Source organism: Manis pentadactyla, chromosome 14 (assembly GCF_030020395.1).
Source record: "Manis pentadactyla isolate mManPen7 chromosome 14, mManPen7.hap1, whole genome shotgun sequence".
Lineage (NCBI taxonomy): Eukaryota > Metazoa > Chordata > Mammalia > Pholidota > Manidae > Manis > Manis pentadactyla.
In genome coordinates this window covers 26734534-26758137 of record NC_080032.1, presented here as the reverse complement: position 1 = coordinate 26758137, position 23604 = coordinate 26734534, and the positions used below count along the sequence as shown (strand labels likewise).

The window sequence follows — 23604 nt, the reverse complement described above, 5'->3', positions numbered from 1 at the left end:
CCCCCAAATTCTTTCTCATGGTGTTACTTTCATATGTCTATGGGTTTTCTGCCTGTTTGGGTAGCCTGCTCCAAATGCCTGCTCCTCAACCAGAGACTTCACTGTCCAGAGAAGCAACCTTGCGGCTTTCATGTGCTTACCTGGGCCACCATCAACTGTCTATATTAGGAGACACTCCTGATTTTTATATGCCTAGGTCATCACTCACATTCCAGAGCCCCCTTTTTTAATGCACAATTAAGATCAGTGACCTTGACACCCTCCTTATCCCAGGCCTGTCTGCACTTTAACAAACTCAGTTCTCTAAGTTTCTAACACACGCAGAACTTTTCTAGTACATTGCTAATGTGGGTCTTCCCACCCCTATTCTATTTGCCTGGAAATTTCCATGGGAACCTGGAAGCATGAAGGAGACAGTTAGGTCCTATATTCTTTTCATCATGCTATTGGAAATCCCACAACACTTATTCTTTGTAAATTGCTGAGATAGAGATTTTTGGTTGACCAGCCCTTTCAATCTGCTTTTCTATCTTCGGAGCAGAAAACTGATTCTGAGCTGAGTATACTGCTGCCTGTAGTAAGTGATATTACCCATTTCCTTTGAAGTTTGATGTGGCTATGTGATTGTCCTGACTAATGAGATGCAAGAGAAGTGGGGGTTCGCATGAGTTTTCAGGAAAGATGCTTAAAGGGAGTTGACCCAGCTGAGAACACCTGTTTTAGTCATTTTTCTTTGTCCTGCAATGCAGATGTGATGACTGGTGCTTTAGCAGCTATTTTAATCTGTGAGGATAAAAGCCATGCATTAACCTAGATTAAAATGCTAAAAGATAAATATGTTAACATAAAGGAAGATAGCTTCCTGGGACCCTGATAGTACTGGGGAGTTGCCATAACAGCTACAACCTGCCTACATCAGGACTTTATTTATGTGAGAGAGAAATAAACTATCTTGTTTAAATCACTCTTATTTGCATTAACAATTAAATAATCAAACCCAATCCTAACAAATATAGTATGAGATATATTTATCAATGCCAGCTTATCCTGACTTTGTACATATATTCATGATCTTAAATCATATCTATATATATTTGAAATATCAATTGCTTTTTTATGGCAGTTCATGTTATTACTTAAAATGTTTGTTTTAAAATGAAATAATTTATAATATATGGAAAGTATTGCATGAAATAAAATATAATTATGAGAAAAGATTGAATTCTAGCTATGTAGCCTTTCTAGTCTATAATCTATTAGCAAAGAAAAAAGGTTTTAAAAACATATTCGCTCCTAAAAGAGATGGACTCTTCAGTCAGAAGTCTTGCTAGAGAAACTGAAAAGCATGTAAATTTCTGTCATTCCAGTTTATTTAAACTCATATCTGTGTACCATCTAAAATCATTTAAATAGCAACTGTGATAAACTTTGGAAAACACTCATCTGTGCAGAGAGGAATGAATAAACAAAAAGTATATGGGTTTTGTTACATGTATCTAAGTTTACACAGTGCTATAGTAAGAGAGATTCTGAAAATGCAAACTGCAATGTGATGGACAGAGAATAATTAGTTATTCTGCTGTGTTCCATAATATTTCCTGGCAATGCTTAGTCAAAACAGATCTGACGGCTGTGATAACATGCATATGTTAATACTGTGATGTTAAGGTTTTCAGCAACCAAACGTCTTCAGAAGAGGAAGGATATATGTCAACTTAAACAAGAGATCTTCACTCCTTCCTGATGAATTTATTGCTAGCACTAGCATCTCCTTAATCCATAAAATTATACCCATCACAGTGACTTAACTTCATTAACGCAACATCGTGGCCCATGGTGAATTATCAGCCATACAAAATCCATGATTCTCAATGTAATTAAGACTGCCTCTTTTGCATTCTGATTATGTGATTCTGGCTTTTAAGAATAACCAAAAAACATTAAAAGAGAAGGAAGAACTTAAAAAGTGAAACAGCTTTTTAAGCAAAACCGACTAACATTCAAATGCCCACTCCATAATACATTTTCCATTATCTTTAAGAAAAACTGATCTCTTCCCAGGCCACTCACTATCCCAAATAGTAGAACATGAATTTTCTTTATTTAATTTTATAAAGACAGAAGTAAAATGAAAAATTCTTAAGTGAGGATAAAAGTTGAACCTATTACTGAATATATTGTGTTCCAAAAAATGTCTATTTTTACTGTGAACATTTTATTAAATGGCAATACATGCACATATTAAAAAGAAATATATTATAGGCCAAGTGGTTCACAGTAAAAACTAATTTACCTTCAGCCTTCTTCCCCAGCTTGCCAGCTCCCTCCAGTAGAAATTCCCTCTGCTCAAAAAATGAACCCTTCCTTGGGTTTCCCCAAATGGGGCTTCAATACACACACTGTTATGCACCTTATTTTTCTGAACAGGTGCACGAAAGCCTCTCAATATGTGCACTTACAGACTTGCATTATAATACACATAGTATCAGAGGTGTGGCCTAACTCTAGAACTTCACTGAACAAACATTTGTGGAGAGCCCGTGTGTGCCAGATATGGGCTGGAAACACCACGGCAAATCAGGTAGGCATGGTTCCCAAACCAAGAGTTTCCCTTCTACAGCTCCCACATTAAGCAAAGGCTTCCTAGCTGTAACCTAAGAACTGAATTCCAAAAAAGATTTTAAATACTCTGCATCAGCCCACATGTGCATGTATAAAACACATAAAAGGGTACATGTTATATGCACGCACATGTTTTAACACCTATTATCACATATATGTTCCATGAATTCCTGCTATATATATATATATATATATATATATATACATATACATAATTGTGTGTGTGTGTGCTTTTTCTGCATCACAGAAACAGAAACCTGGCATCAGAGTCTACAAGGGGCAAGGAATATTCTCCATAGGAAATGGCATGGTATCAGAACTTCTGAAGGACTAGCGTGATATTCCATCCAGAGTGCTTGTTTCCTAAAGATACTGATGCAGATGAAAGGGGGGAAAAGACATGCTCCACACACTGGTATGTTTCGATATGTTCTAGAGATGCCGTGTTTCAGTTCCATGTGAGGAGGTATTAAAACTCCTTGCAAGCCCCTCATTGGAGGCAGCCAACACCATAACGGGGCGGAGGTACCTTACTGCTTCTCCGTGGCTAAGATGACCTCAACTTCTTCTTAGCCAGGAATTCAAAAGTGAAAAAAAAAGCATCAGAGTTTAAAATGGTTCAAATGCCTTTGCAACTCAATCACTGCCAGTAATACTAAGAACTCACAGAGAAGATGGCGGGAGCAGGAGGAAACCAGACACATGGGTTGGGGCACTTTCCCCTAAATTCCTCCTTCCATTCTGGTAAAGAATTAAATCTATCTATCTATCTATCTATCTATCTATCTATCTATCTATCTATCTATCTATCTGTCTCTCCATCCTTCCTAATTTTTGCTAACTTCACAACACAAAAGAAACCTTTTATTGAGGTGGCACCTTATTTCCCAAATCCAATGACTGGTCCACTGGGTTAATCAGTGTGGCACACTATTGCTACATAAACACTTAGGGCAGAACTAAAAAATGCAGACTTCACTTTTTTTCCTCTCGTTTGCTCTACAAGCAAATCTTCAAGAAAACACCTTGGAACATTCATCACAGAAGGAAGAGCACGAACCAGAGTTTGAACATTATAACCCGAATCCTGGAGCACTGGTGCTGAGCAAATAGGCACAGAAGGGACTCTTAATCAAATCATCCCTCAATTGGCATCAAATGCTCCTTGGTAATAAACCAAAAGTGTGTAACAGCCAGCACTTGAGATTTATGACCTCAATATTAGGATAAGTAATAGGGAATAAACATATTTTCTAAACACTGAGCTACAAAGGTTAATAATCTGACTCCAGAGATAATGTGTTACCTACCTGGGATTCATCCATGTGGTATTGTTTCAATTTTCAGTAATATAAAGATTAAAAAGCAGCTAACCTAAGAGTGGTACAAGTATGTGACCATACTAGGAAATGTTCACAACCACAAATGAGGTTTCAGGGAAGAGCTGCAAATCAGGAACCACTGACCTTCCCAGGCTCTGTGCCCAGCTGTGAGTTGGTTGTTCCTAATTTGGTAAGAATCAGAGACAGATTCAAGTTTTGATTTGTCTCTAGAGTGATTCACAGCAGATAATTCGCTGTACCATCAGAAAATGCCTGCACACAAATCCCATCACATCCATTATATTTAAATCTACACAGCAAACGTGGAACGCGACAGTGTGCCAAGAGATATACTCACTCTTGTTTTTAACGCTTGCAAAACAGGCCATTTGATTAGAGATGCCCAGACTTTCAGTTCACCTAATTGTATGGATCGAAAGGGGTCATGTGGAAGTGCAATATCATTTGCAGATAAATTTCATCTCCAGGGAGTCCTTGCAGGTGACCCAGGATTGCACTGGGATTTTAAGTGGGTCCACTGTGAATAACAGTCCACCTTTCCCAAATGAAGGAGTCCCTCCATCCTACTAGAAGCACTAATAACACAGATGACGCACACTTAATGCAAATCCCAGTGAGAATGGTTGCTAGCAAATGTGGGGAAAATGAGGCCACTGTCGCTGCTAGCCTGAATACATGGAGAATGCAGGGACTCACCTGTTTTCCAAGCCAGCAGATTTCTTCTGACAAACAATAACAGCGGGTGCGTATTTCCCAGTATGATCCGTGCTGTCCTTGACCTCCCAAACAGAAGGGCTGCTGGCTCTCACACCAACGATGTTCACGCCTTTCTTCACCTTTGCCCTGTGGGAGACAGTGAGCGCACAGCTGAGAAAGCTCTGGGGAATCCCTGGGCTACCGCTGGTTCCGGGAATACAGTGAACTTAATTGCACATCCTTGCTTGGCAGTGGTAAGCTCAAGTTTAATAGGATTTAGTCACATATTTGCAACCACCTTCCAATCCATCTGTCCTAATTTTTCCCTGATTATTCCCACTTTTAATAGAGGAGCAAGTCAGCAGTGCACTGGCAGCTTGCAAGCGGTGGCTACATAAAGAAATAGTAATGGAAGAGTGCATGGCTTTAATTTTTTTTAAATGAATTACCTGAAAGCCCCAGACTGTTCAAACTAAATAGAGAAAGAAACCGAATTAAAACTGGGAAAGTAAAATTCATAAGAACAATGCCCATCCACTGAACATGGCCTCTGTGCCGGGCACTGACAGCCACTTCATCTGTAGCATCTACTTCCTAACGATATCCCGAGCCCACAGTGAGGAGGCTGCAGCTCAGACGGTTCAGACTAATGTCGGCCAAGACGGGTTCAGCATCACTGTCACCACCAGCACCATCATCGTCTTCATCGTTGCTAACACTTACAGATTACTAAACGATAAATAAGCCAGGCTCTCTTCTGAGCTCATTACAGTTTTATCTCATTTAATTTTCACACTGCCTATGAGGTCAGTACCCTTTTAATTTTCACTGAACACCTGAGAAACGTGGGGTTCATGCAGAATCTGAGCAGCTGGCCCAGGATTCTCAAGGGTCCCTAACCCCAGTGCAGGTTGAACAATGCTGGCTGCACCCTTGACATCACATAAGACCTTCCAGTGCAGAAGCCACTTAGTCTGATCTTACATTCTTTGTCACTCACCACCAGTCGGTATACAGCACAAGCGCTCACATCTACTCAGACTTTAGACAAGTGTACCGGAGGGACCACACTTGCCGTCGCAGACTTCATTACTTCTCTCACCCATTCACTGACCCCTTCCTTCCTCCGCCCATGGGAGGGGACAGATGACATGCTCATGGGACTTCTCTAGGATGTCAGTGACTTCATTCCCTACTGAGAAGCTACATGAGTGAGCAAGCAGGAGACTCGGCAGAACTGGTTTCCTTGTTAGTCATTATACTTTTTTAAGAAATTTTGAATGAGAACATGTCATGGAAAACATATAGGATAACGCAAGCAGTTTGATGTTCAAACCGGCCCGTATGTTTGAAAAAGTGATGGTTCCGCTGTGGTTTCCCGCCTTAGTCCCATGGGGAACATACAAAATGCTCAGAAGCAGGAACCCCAGGGCACATAGGCTGACAGGCGCCGGCCTGAGGGTGGCTGGCTCGGGCATGCATCCAGATTCATAACCACTGTGCCCATGTGGACCCAGAGCAAGGCAGGCAATCGGGTCCTGTCTGAAACCCTCCCTCCTACTATGGTGGGGACAAGCCAGGGGGGAGAGCATGCTCAGGACTGGGGCTCAGAGAGGGAAGGCCTGCTTGCTCCCAATGCTAACACTATTTCCCAAAACCACTTTAAACTGTCTTGTGTAAAAAGGCATCAGCACGGCAGGTCTGAGATGGCTGCTCCTACAAAGGCCTGCTGGCCAGACTGGCCCCTGGCACTTGGGTCCTGCGAGGGCTTCCACGGTTCCCTTATAAGAGGGGCTCCCTGGGCCTGAACTACTGGGACAAACACCATAGTTAATGCCAGGTCCCTGCTTTCTTTCTGGGGGTCTGAGATTGTGGGGCATGCCAGGTAGAGGGTGCCTACGTGACCAGCCTCTGGAGGAACCCTGGGCTCCTAGGTGCAGGTGAGCTTCCCAGGAAGACGGGAGGAACTGAGTGTGTTAAGGGACTCCCCTGGGAGGCGCTTCCCCAAGCTGGCCCCTGATTCCCTCCTGACTTCGCCCAGGGTGCCTCTTCCCTTTGCTGAATTTTTTCTGTGTCCTTTTGCTGGAGTAAATCTTAGCCTGATGACAGCCGTGTGTGAGGCCCCAGGAGTCTTCCTAGCACATCATCAAACCTGGGGTGGTCTAGAGGACCCCATCACACATACTCACTTAACTATTCTACAAGAGATGAGGAATCTCCTGGTGCTAAAGCTAGCATTTTAGAAGACCTTTTACAGACCATTTATAGACTTATGATGTCTATACATGAACATCATGTATAGGATTGTTTCTATAGGAAAATAAAAACACCATGTTTTGTGTTTTAAATAATTACTGTAGAAGCCAGCGTTTTGAATGCAGTCATTTATTAATTGGGAATTGTGTGCATAGGCAGAAGCCATCTGCCCTTCTGGATTCAGGTAAAACATGCAGGTGAATAAGCAAGGATTCCTGCCTTATAGGAACTCAATTAAATTGTAGGCAACCCAGATGTGATGGTGAAAAAAAGTTCAATTCACTGTGGACAGCTGCTATTATATTATGATGAATTCTAAGAGCTGTCCCAATTACCATGCACTGGAATTTTATTGAATCAAATTTGCTTTAAATAAATAGGTCACCAACCTGGTTTTGGCAATCTTTTTATTATACAGGAGACATGATACATAGACTTTTCTGATATAGAATAGGCTCATCTTTTTCTTAAATTTTATTCACAAGTAGGTCATTTGAAATTCAGATAATGTTTCTCCAATGCATCATCTTGAAGTTCTTTCTTGAACACGGCTTCTTACTTAACCCATGAATTACTCAATATTTGTGGCTAATAATTCTACTGCAGCTACATGAAGCTGTAATTTATAGCACTGTTTTCTAAGGAGACATTCTTTCTGAAATATAGTGCAGGACACTAGGAAGTTGACTTTTTCATAGACACGGGATATTTTCATAAGAGAAGACACATTTCTAGGACATATGTCAGATGTTCTGAACTGAAGCAAGGATTCTTGCTCCAGAGAAACCAGTGAATAGAGTGTGCATATCAAGCATGAACGTACACAAGGATGTGGGTGGTCAATCCTCGGGGATGTATCTGTGGTTTTACTGAACAATGATCATGTTGGGTTAATAATCTTAAAACACTCATCTCTGAACCATAAATGGCAACGTTTTGGAACCATTAAGACAATTCTTAAAGCACATGCAGTTTGGCTTCACTGGGTCTGAACCAAATGCTAATTCCCTCCTTTGTTTATGACAACTCAATTACTTACATTCATTAATGGAAGTTTTATGACCTACTTGTGATCCAATAAATACAGGTCACACTTCAGCTTCATTACTCAGAAATAAACAGAGCACTTGATTTCTAAAGACACTGTGCTTTTTATTTATGCTTAATAATACATCTATCATAGCAATGGGGAAAAAGCCATAATCCTCCCCCACCACCCATAGTATGCATATGCCCTGGGGATTCGAATAAATAAACCTTGCTTGGGTTAAGAGTATATCGTGTTTTTAAAACAAAACAGAGTATGGTGTGTATATAAGTATACAAATGTATACACACACACACACACACATACACATGCATATTCATGCCCAATCTACAGTTTTATCCAAATAGGGTCATGCCCAAGACTACCATATGGCCATAAACTTGTGTCCTGACCAACCCCAGGAAGCACCACTCATACAGACTATGATGTGAACAAAACCTCCTAGATTTAAGCAGTGCACAACCTGCATAACTACCCAAAACAGCCCTGATTCTACTACAGATGCTGCTTTATTCACAGGTCATCCTGGTCTCTCTTCCTCACAGGAAAAATAAAAGAGCTTAAAGCAGGAACCAGGCCAGCCACCTACCAACTCTATGGGAACTGGGTGAGGAAAGGCCAAGCAGCAGAGCACTGCACGTCAGCCCAGAGGATGAGCAACATGCATGTCACTCTCCAGCCAGACGGGCTGCCCTCTCTGAGGCCCTCCTGCTTCTCTGGGGCCTGGCAGAGTCAGCACTTCCCACCCCATTAAACTTGCCCTGTGGGCTTTCTCTGCCACCCAGACTGCTCAGTGACTTTGTAAGGCCACCTTAGAGCTAAATGATTCCTGCACAGTCTTCCATTCTTCCAAGAGCCTGGCTTCCCTTCTGACTCTTAGTTCACGAGAGGGGGCCACAGGCCAGTTTCTCCCACAAGAAACAGGCACAGGTTTGGAACTGACATGTGACTCATAGCAGCAGAACAGAAGCCATGGCTCACCAGATGGAACTTGCCAGCAGGGTGGACGTGGACGCCAACTGTGAGGAGGAGGGAGCTGATGCCCCTCCCCAGCACCACCAAAAAATACTTCAGAAATAAGTGTCCAAAGCAGATAAGGAATTACACTGGGTAAGGAAACCTAGGCTGTTTATTGATTCATTCAGCAAATATTTTTTGGTTCCCACCTGTTTCCAGGCACTATCCACAGTGCTGGAAATGCAAACAAGGACAAAGCATGTGTGTTTCCTACTGACAACAAACTAACATTCTGGTGGGAGAGACAGAACACACACACACACACATACAGCCATGCATGCACTTACACATGCACATACATACTCATGTGCACGCACACACGTGCACACACACACACACACAGAGCCATCTATTATGTTGACAAGTTCTATGAAGAAAAGGGAAGCATGTCAAGGAGTTAGAGAGCTCAGTGTCAGGGTAGCTATCTTAGAAAGATTGCATTTATTTTATGATCCATATGCCTCTAAATAGTAAAGCCAGCAGGTAAACCATGTAGGCAGGCAGAAGGGGCTCATGGACACATATATGGATGCCTTCTACATTTGACTACATTTGATCGCTCTTTGCCTTGCATGTGATGGGGGGATATCTTCTTACTTGTACTGAAAACAGACTACCCCCCCAAGAGTCAAGAATGCTGTTTGAATATTCCCCAGTTGACTCCATACAGACCAGTGGCTCTCATTTGGAGAAACAAAGCCAGAAATGCCTCTCATTACAACCTCCCAGTAAACGATGGCTGAACTGGAAGGGGTGGAGGGTTGGGGGGTTGGCAAGAGAGGACATCACATTTCCAGAAACACAGGTCACGTTATTTGCTTCACAAAAGTAATGAATGACCACACTCTCTGCACTGCCCACATGTCCTGATTAGAATGCCTCAGATAGATGCTATTGAATCTTCCATCACGGAGCCATCAAATAAACCAACAGACATGCAAGAAAAAGGTCTCATTCTTCATTGACCATATCGTCCTCTATGATATAACAGCATGCCAAGTCCTTAACAGCGTGCCCAGCAGAAAACACATTTTAGCCATAATCATTATTATTTCCCGTTACACAGAAGCCTGGATGCCTGACTCTTTTGAATCCATTTTTACCCACATCTCACCTATACAATAATCACCAACCAATGCCCTGATTCTTCTGAAAAATGGAACGAAAAAGAACACAATCTGTGCACCCCGATGGGAGAAGATGCAGACCCACAGTTCAAAGTGGCCCGAGAAGTCCCATGCTTTACTAGGGCAATTGTCTCAGCTGATAAACATTCGCAGAAAAACAAGTCTGGGGTGAGTTCCCCACTGACAAGGGCTTCAGAACCCTCGACTCACTGCCTGTCCCCGGGCACCATCACACTGGGGCTGGGCACTGGCGGTTTGGGATAAGACCTAATGCTATCATTTTTTGGGAGCCCACCCCTCTAATCTCTAATTGTACTGCCTATCAGATCCAGATTGCTGCCTTTTCCCACCTTCCAGGTCCCCAGTGCCTTAGAGGAACTGCTTCTTTATGCTATCTGCTTCTTAATTAAGGAAATATACTTCTTTAATTAAGGAAAACATTCTAAATCAAAACCAGAACTAAGGTGAACAAACTCACCTTTTCAGAGACATCTTTTGTAGGGGAGGGGTTGCTAGCTTTTAATTAGCATTTTTTTTTTCATTGAAAAAATATTCAAATGCTACAAATGGGGATACATGCAAAGTTCCTCTCACTGAAGACTTCTCCCTCAACTTCTCCCGTTTCATGTACATTTTCTGGGAGATCAACATACTTAGCTTTGTAGATTTTTTTAAAAGTACCAATGGTAACATAGTGTATACACTTTTATCCTCTCTCTCTCCCTCTGTGTCTGTATATGTGTGTGTATATAAAACACATATATATGATTTATAATACCTATGTATATTTATAGTACACAAAGGTATGTTTTAAAACATCTAGTAAGTACATCTACATCAGCATTTAAAAACTCACTTCTTTGTTGATTCCACCTACACACTAATCCACCGAGCAGGTGTACTTGAACAAAATGTAACTGGTGCCCACTTGATGGACAAACAGGTGGTTTCCCATCTTTGCTACTACACTTCTGCTTCGGGGAATTTCCCCACTCACACTGCTTTGCACATACATACAAGTATATCTACAGCATCAATGCCTAAAAAGGGAACTGCCAGGTCAAAAGAGATGTCCATGCTCAATTTTGATAGAACTCGCTCAGCTGTCATTCAGAGAGGTTCTACCAACTGACATATTCACAATGTCTTAATATGCTGTCTTTCTGCCTTTTTTACTGTTTCAGCTCTGATCAATAAAAATTATATTTTGCTAGGTCTGAGGGGTGTTGACTTTTTTCACATGTTTGAATAGTCTTTTTTTACTAAATGGCTGTTCACATCCTTTCTCCATTGTTTTGTTGTGGTTTTTTTTCACTGTTATTAGGAAATTGCTTTGTAAGGAAATTAATCTCTTGATCCATCTGGAATTTACTTTAGTGTGAGAAATGAAAGAGGGCACCAAATCAATTTTATCCCCGTATGGGTTTTATCAGACCTATTTATTAAATGATTCACCCACCACCCATCGATTTAAAGTGCCATCTTTAATATGTACCAAATTCATGTGTTTCTTAGGCTTATTTGGGGGATTTCAATTTGCTCTTATTGATCTGCCTGCCTTGTCATGAACCAGCACCCAAATGTTTCAAACACAATAGCTTATGATGTATTTTAATACCTGGCAGGGCTATGTGTCCTTCCTATTCTCCCCCACTTTGGGGGCATCTCAATGCCTTTTCAATAGGAATCATGTCTCTGTTAGCATATCTTCAAAGACAGTCTTTCAGTTTGGAAAATAAAAGTGCCTCTGAAACATCCCTCTCTGAAATTAAAATGAGCAGATGTCTGTCAGTTATGGGGGGGAGGGCCCACAGAAGACTTTATCTCTCTCCAAAAGTTAACAGGCCAGCACACTGTCACCAGGACCAAGGGATCCTGAATCCAAGCACTATACTGGCCACCTTACACACAACATCCTTTACAGCAATGACCTCCTTAGTGGGATTTGTCACTGGCCCGGAAAGGATCCCCCTTCTTGGGTCCATGAATCGGACGAGGCTGACTGTCAGCCTCCTTCCTCCTCTGCTCTGGGATTGGGGCCAAACAGGCTGAGGAACTCAGGAATTTTCCAGGAGCTAAGTACTGCCTCCCCCGTTCCTCAGCCCCCATATAACCTGAGTCTGGGGGGACGTGAGCCTTCAGCTAGTGCCCCCAGGAGGGCCCAAGTGTGAAGGGAGCCTGTGGGGAGGGAGACCCTCCCACAGCACCACAGTGCATGTGTTACAATTAATGAACCCACAGTGACACAGCATCATCACTTCTCAAATTGTGTTTGTGGAATGAAAATTCAATACATCACAAAGAGTCTTGTCTAAAAGCTGGCATAACTTTGCAAAGAGCTGTTGTGGAGACAAGTTTATCTCCATTTCACAGGTGAAGAAGCAGAAGCACGTTCTTGGGAGAGTTAGCCCTACCATCCCTACTCCTAGGCAAAGGATACCTCGACTCAGAAGAGTCATTTACCTTTACAAAAAAGGCAGAAAAGGAAACGCACTCCTGTAGTTCCAAAAACTATCAGCTTCCTCATTCTACAAATGAGAAAACTATGGTGTACAAGACATTACAAATACCAGATATTTCCTGAGATCAGCAGTGTGGACTGTTAAGACACATGAAAGAAAGGGGACTCTTTCAGCTCTGATTACATAAAAGACAAACTGACCTGGTAGATACTGGAAACATTTACTCTTTGTGTCAAACCGATACGGTTTTTTCAATTCGACAGCCCTAGGTGAAGAAGCAAAGTACCCGTTCCATTTCTTTTTTTAATTACACCACACGGAAAGACTTCCCTATACTTGTATATTTAAAAAATCCCGAGAGAGAAACTTGTCGATTTCGTAGCTGGGATTGCTGAAAGAGGGGACTTCATCCACCTGCTCCCACAACTGTAAACTAGGGTTTATCTAACTTAACGAGGGTGGCTCAGGGCTCCTGCTCTCTGATGCTCTGAAACTGTTCTTTTTTGCCGTAATTCCTGAGAACCCTTGCCTGACACTGAAGCATAGATAGCACTTAGCAGCTCGCGTCTGGACTGCCTCCTCTGTTGATGCTACATCATGGCACTTAAAGCCCACATGCTGCTGTGCTGTTATTTGTCAGCAGCCAGCTGCTCTGCTTTCTAGGACACTTAAGTAACAATTTCACAGCCATTACCAGTCTGCACTAATGACACCGGCTGAAAGCTGAGTGCTAAACTGGTTGTAAAAACTACAAAGAAAACGAGGGGAGGTGATGGCAGACATGCTGACAAATAAGAAAGGATGTTTTAATTGCTTGATATAAGTCTCCATCACCTCCATCCACGAACACTTAGCAGAAACGGCTGACTGCACTTCCCAAAGACGACCACAGTACCTGTCTCCTGTCCTGCACACTCTTCCTGCAATGTGACTTTGGCTCTCCTGCTTGTACTGATGGTGGAGTGATGCCATGAGACGGATGAGTCAGGCCATCGAGGGGAATTAGCTTCCCCAGCCTCTGTGGGATGCTTCCTTTTGGAGCCGTGACCCGTACAGTACATGCTCTCGTTCCTCCCGAGCCCCCGCCATCCCAGAGTGCATCTGCAAACACATGCATCTTCCTTATACCTAACCTTGGCTAATTCACTCCATTTTACTACATGCCTGTCCCCGAGTTTGGGACCCCTGCTTTTTTGGCAAAATTACAGAGGGTCCAAAGTTGCTACTGCTTCACAGACTCTACTAGTTTGATCACAGTCCTGTGACATTAAAGACCAAAGAGAATTCAACACCTTCCAGTATTTTGTTTGGGGTGAAGAACATATCACTGGTAGGATGGAAGTGCCCACATGGGCAGAAATAAAGGCTAGCCAGTCCCCTTCTGACTGGAAAGTGCTGATCCATAGATCAGTGGGGCTTCTCTCTTGCTCTAGATTCCTCCCCACAATACTGGAGAAGAGTATGTCTGCTGCGGCCTGAGAGTAAATAAATAAATTGTGTTCAGAAAGAAACATCACAAAGAAATGAGGAGGGTGAATATCCCGATTATGTGGATTAAACAAACCTTAAACATATGTAGGCCAGCAATTCAAAGATTGAGTTTGCAACAGGAGAGTAACATTGAGCTGTTTTCTCCTGTATTAAATTTTATCTATTCTTCTGTCTATTTAACCATCTATGATCAATCATCTATCTGCCTACCTATCGATCATCTATCAACCACCTACCTACCTATTATCTATCACCTACTTATCTCTATCACCTATCATCTCCAGCAATTAACTGTTTGCCTTCTAGCTTCATACATGCTTTTTCAATAACCCTCTGTTTTCTGATTTGAAAACCCTGATAATTTTCTCAGCCATTACCCCCTTCTCTTCACCGCCATCACTTACACAGAGACCTAGAAGATGGTCCCATTCATTGAATTTGATATTTCCCAACAAGTGGCTCCCCACTGTTGGGAAGAGAAGCCAGGAGGCCAGCTACCAGGAGGATGCAGGCAGCTCCTTGCAACACACAGGCTACAAGGCAAATGGTGCACAAGACAGGCGAGACTCGGTCCCAATCTCCTGCAGTCTCTCAATGATGTGACCTCCAACTAGACCAGATCCTCAAGTTGCCAAGCCTATGTCCCTGGGATATGCAAGCCTGACCTCCTCTGGTGCTTTCTACCTATTCCTGATGGGGTTCCATCACTTGACAGTTTTCTCCTCTAGCCTCACCATGGCTTGTAACTTCCAGCCCTTCAACCAATACATTCTGCCAGCTATTATGCTGTCTCTCTCTGTCCTTCCCAGTCACCAAACAGTCAATTTGGAAGAGAAGCTGATCACACAGAACTTAGGCAGTCTAATTGTTTACTGGTGCTCAGTGGCTCCGGGGCACTGACGGAGCGCTGACTGCACATGCTCTGATATTGAATGCATGGGAATATATTTAACCTAGAAACAACATACTTGAATTTGAGAATGTCCTAATGAAAAGGTAGGTTCTCTCTCAGCCAGTACCTTCCAAAGAACAAGTGTACAGATGGCATGAAGCTTGGATCTGCAGCCACAGAATTACCCTGGGATGACCACTGGCAAGACGGTGGCTTGAGAGGATTTGCTATTCTACTAAGCAGAATACATGTTGGGCCCTGCTAAGTACACATGTGTTTAAAATGCTAGACAAACAAGGAGACATTTATGTAAGAGACTTTGATCTACAAAAACGACATTAGATAGTGATCAGAGGGAAAATGACTTTTGTTGGACCTTTTAGAACTTATTCTGTTCATATTTCAAATTAATTAGTAGGAAAAGGTAGCTACAGTGACCCGTCAATGGTCAGCTGTTTAAAGATCTTAATATGCCTCTGCTAGTCCACTTCATATCCCCAGAACCTGAATAAAATGGAAAACAAAAAGTAAAAATGAAGAAAAGAACTTGTTTAGGATATACACTTGAGTGAATAGATTTTGTGACATTATAGTTTTGATTGTTTATGCTTCTCTCCGTAGATAATATAGATAAACCATAAATATGTATAAGAAAACTGGACATATGTGTCAAATTTGGATAGTTAAATCTTGGGTGATTAGGTTAAAGGTGATTTACATAATCTGTTTTGTATATTCTGCATTAAAACACCAGCTTTCTGTCATAAATGTACATGAATTCTATATGAAGGCAACGTTTAGAAGACATCCCACATAATTTTACATTTCCTTTCTGCCTCCATTGCTTGCATATACCCTAAAGACACACTGTCCAAGAAGACAGCCCCTGGTCACGTGAGTCTATCTGAATTTAAAATAGTTAAAATAAAATTAATTGAGTTGCTCAGCTACATAGCTACACTTCAAGAACTGAATTGCCACATGCACATAGGGGCTACCAGATTGTGTAGTACAGGCATAGACTATTTCCACCATCATAGAAAAATTTATTGGATAGCAATTCTTTAGAATAGTTTTTACAAAACTGCGCTTCCCCAGGCACATTTTAAAGTTGACATTTAAAAATTTCCCACCTAAGCTGCAAAGGTTGAAATTTTCAGTATACTGTAACTATTGACATTTTAAAATTAAACTGTTATATCATTCTATTAAAAGTATTCACTGGAATCTAAATACCATGATGGCTTGATACAGCCCATTATTATTTTTTAGAAGTATGCAGGCAACCTCTTCTTTACTAGATTTGAATTTTATATTTTTTTCTCTTTCAGCTTACATAGCCATCTTGTTCCTTTCATAGAATTTTACCTAATGTGTTCTATTTTTCATGTCTGAAAGTCTTATTGATCACTTGGTTACACTTCTCTGGAACAAAAATATGTATATAAATTCAAATTTACTTGTTCCCTATGTACATAAGTCTCTAAATATGGTTTTTTAAATTCTAGATTGAGATTCTTAAAATTATATCCAGTATATATACCAAAGCAAAAACAAAAAATATCATAACTTTTAAATAATAGCTATTCAACATAAAACAGTGAAGGGATAATCAGAAATCCATCAATTAATACCAGAAATGGGGTTGTATATTCAAGATAGTCATGCTAATGTAACAAATAATGCTGACTCTTACTGGCTTGTGATAAGATTTATTTTTTGCTCAGAATTGGGGTTCTACCTGGACAGGCAGGACTCAGGCTGGTGGAACCTATATATGATGATGGTGTCATTCCACGATTCTTCAGAATTTCCCAACCAAAAGAAGAGCATGCAGAAGATGATCAGAAAAAAAAAAAAAAAAACTTCAACAAAGATCCACGCACTGTCACAGGTGTAGATGCACTCATCCCACCAGTTCCTGGACTTGCCATGGGAAAGATGAAGGAGATATCTAAGCTGGCCTGTGCATACAGTAAAACAAAAATTGGACTGGATCTATACTGTTGGAACTCAACCAAGAATTAGGAGAAGTGCAAATTGTAGCACTCCAAAATCTTACAACCACAGACTATTTATCGTTAAAAGAACATATGGGATATGAACAGTCCCCAGGAATGGGGTGTTCTAGTTTATCTGAATTCTCTCAGACTGTTTAAGTTCAGTCGGACAATATCCACCATATCATAGATAAGTTTTCACAAATGCCTAAGGTGCCTAACTGGTTTTCTTGGTTTCACTGGAGATGGCTGGTAATTACAGGTATGCTTTGGTTAGGTAACTATATTCCTATTATGTTAATGTGTGTGCACAATTTAATTAGTCATTTAAAACCTATCCATGCTGAAGTTACTCTACAAGAAGATATGTCAAAGAAATAATCAATCTTCCCAGGTTTTCTTCTGCCTGCTACTTCTATAGCTTTTCTTCTTCCTACCTAATCACAACCTTTAAATAGAACTCGTGCCACATGTCGAATTTACCGAGTATCATAATTCTTCCAAGTGGTAAAGACACCTCAAGACAAATGCTGGGCATAGAAGCCACAGGGCATAAATATGCAAAGAAGTAAAAAGCTAACCATTTCAAACAATAAGGCTTCTCTCTCACTTACCAACTTTACATTTCCCTGTATGGCCCCGGAAGATGACTGGTTAGCCAGAGACGGGTAAGATTCCTCAAGGGAGGAACAACCTAAGACAGGCACAGTCGCAGGGGGCCATCTGGTGAGAAAATGGGGAGCAGCAGAGGTGAGGCTTAGAACCTCCCCCCTCATGTTCTGAGAGAAATCTTCTGCATACGTGGATGTTTTATTGCCCTTGTCTAGCTTGGATTAACACATAGTCTACAGGCACACACCTGATCATCTACATTTGCTCTCTTACAACACTAAACTCTGTTTTCTACCTTTATCTTGTATCTACCTACCACTTCAGCATTTTATTAAAAATAATAATAATAGAGAAATGTGGTATCCACATATAAATCAAGTTTAAAAATCAAATGAATATTCATATTTGAACTGACTGTTTAGAGTTCATAATGCATGATCAAAACCGAAAGTTTCTGTGATGACTGCCCTTGAACTGTTCACGATGTAACTTATTCACTATGTAAGAATTTGTACTCCATGTAAGAATTTGTTCGTTATGCATCAGAAGATTGGAGACTGACGAAAATTAGGCTTGGGGTGGATTAATGATTGTGCATTGAGTATTGACCCCCCTATACAGAAATTTATTGTGGTTAACAACTATTTGATCAATAAATATGAGAGATGCCCTCACACACACACACACACAAAAAAATATATATATATATATATATATATATATATATATAAACACACTTCCAATTGTAAAATAAATAAGTAACCGGGATGTAATGTATAGCATAAGGAATATAGTCAAAATATTGTAACAACTTGGTATGGTGATACCTGGTACCTAGAATTATCATGTATATAAATGTTGAATCACTGTGTTGTACACCTGAAACTAATGTAATGCAATGCTGTTGTCAACTACCCTTCAATAAAAAATAAAAAAAAAAAAGAAGAGCATGAAATGTTGCCTTGTGTCATTCATGTTTCTGTGTCAGCCACAGCAGAACACATGGCCACAGCTCACTGCATGGGACCAGGGAAATGTAAACCTCTCATAGGGTCCCATGTGGACAAAAGACTGAAGCAAGTCTAGAATATTCCAAATAGAAAGGATTTAGTGGATGGAATTAGGAACCATTGGAGTAAGGAGGCAGGAGAAGCCCCCTCTAACTACGTCTGCTGCCAGCACTGAAGCAGATGACTTCCAATGCTAGCCCCCTGCTGCTGAGGCCATCAATAATCTCTGTGAAGCCACAGGACAAGGACGCCTCTTTCCTACTTTCCAAATCCTTATGCCTCTCTTTGGCTGACTCTAACCCAGAACCACATGATTAAAGGGAGTCTGGGGCATATAGGTGCAGGTTCCTGCCCTGAATTGCAGAAAAGAATACAGAAAGGGTACCAGTTATGGTGAATTTGTAACAGGTGTTCTAGCAGAGGGACATCTTCCCCCAATTAGAACATGTGTCAATGCACCAGTGGTGGCTTTCATTTACTGCTGGAATGCGACAGGGTCAGCATCAATTCAATTGCCACGTTTCAGTTTTATAGATGCAGTTCTGAGAAACACTGAGCTGAGTACCTTTTGTTATGGAAATATAACACAATGCTCTAAACTCCCTACATGATAAAAACCACATTGTGATCCATCATCCAAAGTGATGAGTAAAGATCTGACAATTTTATCAGGTTCTCCAATTTTATTGAAAGCCAAGTATGAGAAATGATGTGGCTTGCCAAAGGATTTGCTATCTAATCATTAGAGCAATCTGCCTTCTCAAAGGCACACCAACATTACTAGCTTGTCCACAGGACTGTCAGCCCATGAGGCCTTACACCCATGGTGCCAGTCCATCATCCTGAGATTCAAGGTGGATGATCAGGACAAAGCACAACAGCATACACTTACCTTTAGGGCTTTCCGGAGCAGATCAACTTATGGGAAGAGAATGAGAATGTCTAGAAGAAGAGACCTCAGCAAACAGATTCATTTAAAAGTATTTAAGTCAATATACTCTTTAAATGTTTTTTTACTATTCCAGGCACACAACACATGCCCCAGTTGAAGACCTCTACAATTTAAAAAATCCCTCAGGAGTCCAAATGGGGCACTAGAGCTTTGGTAGATGAATAAGCACCACACAACCCACCTACATACAAATGACACCACCAGTTATTCCTCTCAACAGGCGCAAAAACTGTGCATTTCCTGTACATGTCATATTTTATACCCCTTGGGGGTTACATGAGAATGCCTGAGAGAACAGATGAGAAATCTATTTTAACTTTATTCCACTTCACCTAACATGCAGAGGTCATGATCTAAATTAGAATTCTTCTTTCTCCCTAAATGAGAAGTATTTTTAATAGTCCTCCTACCTTGGGATCTATGATGAATGCACCCCAAAAAGTCAACTGGACAGAATCTTTGATAGGGGCCTACCTTAAATACTTCCATTTCTTTTTCTTTCTTTCTTTCTTTTAATGTAGAAAGAACAAGCATACTCTTGCCTTCTGACTGGTGAACCTAACCAAAACCCAAAGATACAAGGTAAGTTTTTATATTGAAAATCTGCTGGTAAAATAAGAAAAGACATCAGCAGGACATAGGTGGGGCTTCGAGCAATATGAAGACTATTAAGTAGATTTCCAAGAATGGGTCTAGCTATCCACTGATGAGCACTGTTCAAAATGTCCAAAACTCGATTTAATAAATACAACACATTCAATATGTATCCACTGTGTGCCTGGAACTCTAATTGTTAGGGATATAACAAAATTTCCAGGTTCACACTCCATTGCAGCATACCACCTAGACAGGAATGAATCAGTCAGGCTAGGTATGGATGCTATAATAACAAACACCATCTACAAAATAAACAGTAGAAGTATATTTCTCATTCAAGTATATGCTTACCCAGGGCCAGTGACATCTCCCTCAGGCTCTGCCATCTGGTACTTCCAAAATAGGTGCTAGTGAGAGGTAGTATGGTCAATAAAGGGAGACAGATGTTATATTATTATCCAGTGACAGACAGTGGGAAGTCTAATGAAAAGAGGTCTAAGGTGCCATGAGAAAGTAAACAGGAGACCCAGTTGAGGTTGAGGGACTCAGAGAATGCCTCTCTGAGATGACACTTAACTTTGGACATAAAAGAGCTAATAAGACCACAACCTAAACATCATGAACCACTCTGAGAGTCTAGGACCTTCCCATTCCATCTCCAACTCTAACAAGACCATAATTTGCCTTAATTCAGGATGAACACTCTGAGCCACTTATCCACCAATTCCTGAGCTCCTTCCCAGTGTCCACACATGAAAACCCCGTTTGGGAGCTCTCCATGCCCCTGTTCTTCACTTAGCCACAAAGAGCAATGCCAGTTTCTCCAAAACGAATCGCTTTTATGGACCACTAGGCATGGAACCTGGGCTGCTCTTCATAAAAGAAGGCTCAGAGTTTCTTCATGTCACACAAACAGTTTCACTGAGTGAAAATCCACAGCAGATAAGAACTGGGAGTCCCTGAGATCCTGCTGAAGTTAGAATAATTTACAAAGAATGGTCTAGCACAATGTAGGCTATTTAAAGCTGCATAATATACCCACAAACTCTTATTAAGGGTTGTGGTTTTTGACCCTATGAGACAGAAACCAGTTATCATTATGCATCACCACGAAAGCAGATTAAAATTAAATCAATTTGTTTATCTCTGGGTTCTCTGTCCAATTAACAGTTCAGAAAGAAAATCATTCTGTCCAGATACTAGAACAACCCTCATTCAAATCAAGATATTAAAAATATAAATCTCAGAAGATTTCAGCATTGAATTTAATTATGAAAAGGGCAGAAGACCAATCGGGACTCATCTTAGGAACAGTTTGCACTGAGTTAGAGCTGGACTTTTCAGACATCATCCACTGGAATTGAATGAAGGCAAAAGTTCCCATGCAAATTAATTCAGAGCATAAGTAGATTTATCCAGAAGTAGAAATGTCACTTTATTTTTATAGCTTTTGTGTGGTGTATATATACATACATACATACACATACATAACCACACACACACATATGTACTTCCTGAGAAACATTTTATGGTGAGACATAGAAACTATGGATAGAATATACCACACATTTATTAATGAACTCATAAACTTTATGGAGGACTTTGGCTTCAACTAATCAAGGATTTTTCCCAAGTCCCAAGTATCTGGCTCAAAGCTGCATGCATCTGAGTATGAATTTTATAGATTGATTATCAACTAGACAATCCATGCCCAGGTAATACTTGGGTCCCCAAAGCATGTGTTTGAAAGGTGGCATTGGGTTTACCAATTCCCCCACAGCAGAATTTAATGGATTGGGGGCATATTCTACTCTCAGTAAGGAACAGAATGCTCTTGTAGACCAATTTGCTCAATTTGAAGAACAAGCAACCCTATTTTCCATCAAGATATCAAACAAATCCTTCATAGGTGGAGAACCAGACAAGAGTGAACAGGTTAAAATAGGGAAACTGAGCTACCCTGAGTCCTCCACCCCTCCTAGGATCTCATGAAGTAAGAGAAATATCCCCCACGGTGGCACAGGAAAGCTGATTCCAGCTCAAGAGGAGGCCCACAGCTCTTTGTTGTCCTTGGACAGTGATTCTGACATTTGTATGAGCTTCTGTTTCCTCCTGTGGGAAATAGTAACTTGCTCAGTCCAACTACAGGGTTATGGTGAGCATCGGCTCAGGCTATGTATGTATAAGACCTTAACCACTGACAAAAATTTCCACCTTTCCCAAATACATACAGCTTTCATTTGTTATTTTATGTATTTGTGATCCTCAGCGCTTTGGTTCCTTGAGTGCATATCTGTGTACATGGGAAGATATAAATGCATATCTTTCTCCACCCTCCCTTCTGTTTTCCTCCTCTTGACCTTTCCTGAGAGGGGAAGAGGATATGCCACAGGAACACACAGTTGCTCAGCAGAACAGGGCCTCCTCGCCTTTCACCCATGAGGTTGTGAGAGATGGTGATTTTTCCAGTGGGTATTTCACTCTGTAAAATCTGAAGGGTCTAAAGTTTCCTGGGCTAAATGCCAAGGACCAAATAAAGTCATCCTTTCAAGATGAACTCAGGACCCCCAGGGGAGACAGCCCAGCTAGATCTAGAAAGATCTAGAATTGAGGAAGGAAATAAAGAGCATTCACAAAGGAATGTCAGACCCCTACGTGATGCCCATTAGGCTGGATGGAGGCTTGTCTTGGGGGTAACAACCAAATGATTTACCAGTTCCCATTACAGGGACCATTCAGGACAGCTGTGAGGACTAATGGCTCCCAGACCCGGGACACTGTGGGCACACAGGAATGATGCCAATAAAGAGGCAAATCCAACAAGAAGGACACGTCTACTTTTGAAGGTGAACAACAACCATTTTCACAAGTTGGCAGTATTTCAGGTACAACCAAGGGCTGTGCAGGATTTTCACTTATTTCTCCCAGAGAATCTGCTATGCAACACTTTTTGTGACTATCTAGTCAACCTGCCTTATTTGACAGATGAGAAAACTGAAGCTAGCAGAAGCTGAATGACATGCCTAAAATAATAATGCCAATCAGCAGACCTCTGGCCTTGGAATCTAAGCCTCCTGGACTTGTGGGATGCATTAAAACAAAACCAGGCATGGCTCCGACAGATCACATGACATAGCTCATCCCACCCATGGGATGAAGTCACGCGTGGCCAGAGTTGGCAGGGTGAGCAGACTACTGGGAACGTGACCTGACAGCCAGCAGCCTTCAGGCAAGATGACCGCTGAATCACCTAAACATGGTCTTTTTTTCTCCCCTTCGGGAACTTTGGGGATCAAGGGCAGCATTGCCTCCTTGGACAGCTGTCTTGAGCAGTGCTGTCACTCAACTTTCTTTCACCCTTCTTTTGTTAAAACAGTGCACTTTTGTCTCATTTCCACTTTCCAGCCCTGCGGATTGGGCAGGATGGACTCTAAGAAGGGTCATTCTTGGCTCTAAGAAGGATCTTGATGGCTTAGATC

At 41.3% G+C, this 23604-nt stretch overlaps 1 protein-coding gene across 3 annotated transcripts in view; it reads right to left on the bottom strand.

The window, feature by feature from the left end:
- The window catches only part of TMEM132D (transmembrane protein 132D), a 510800-nt gene that overhangs the window by 272294 nt on the left and 214902 nt on the right, over positions 1 to 23604 (bottom strand). For all 3 annotated transcript variants that reach the window (XM_036921820.2, XM_036921819.2, XM_036921817.2), the window contains one exon: positions 4662 to 4808. In XM_036921820.2, coding sequence (XP_036777715.2) covers positions 4662 to 4808 — 147 coding nt within the window. The remainder of the gene's footprint in view (positions 1 to 4661; positions 4809 to 23604) is intronic.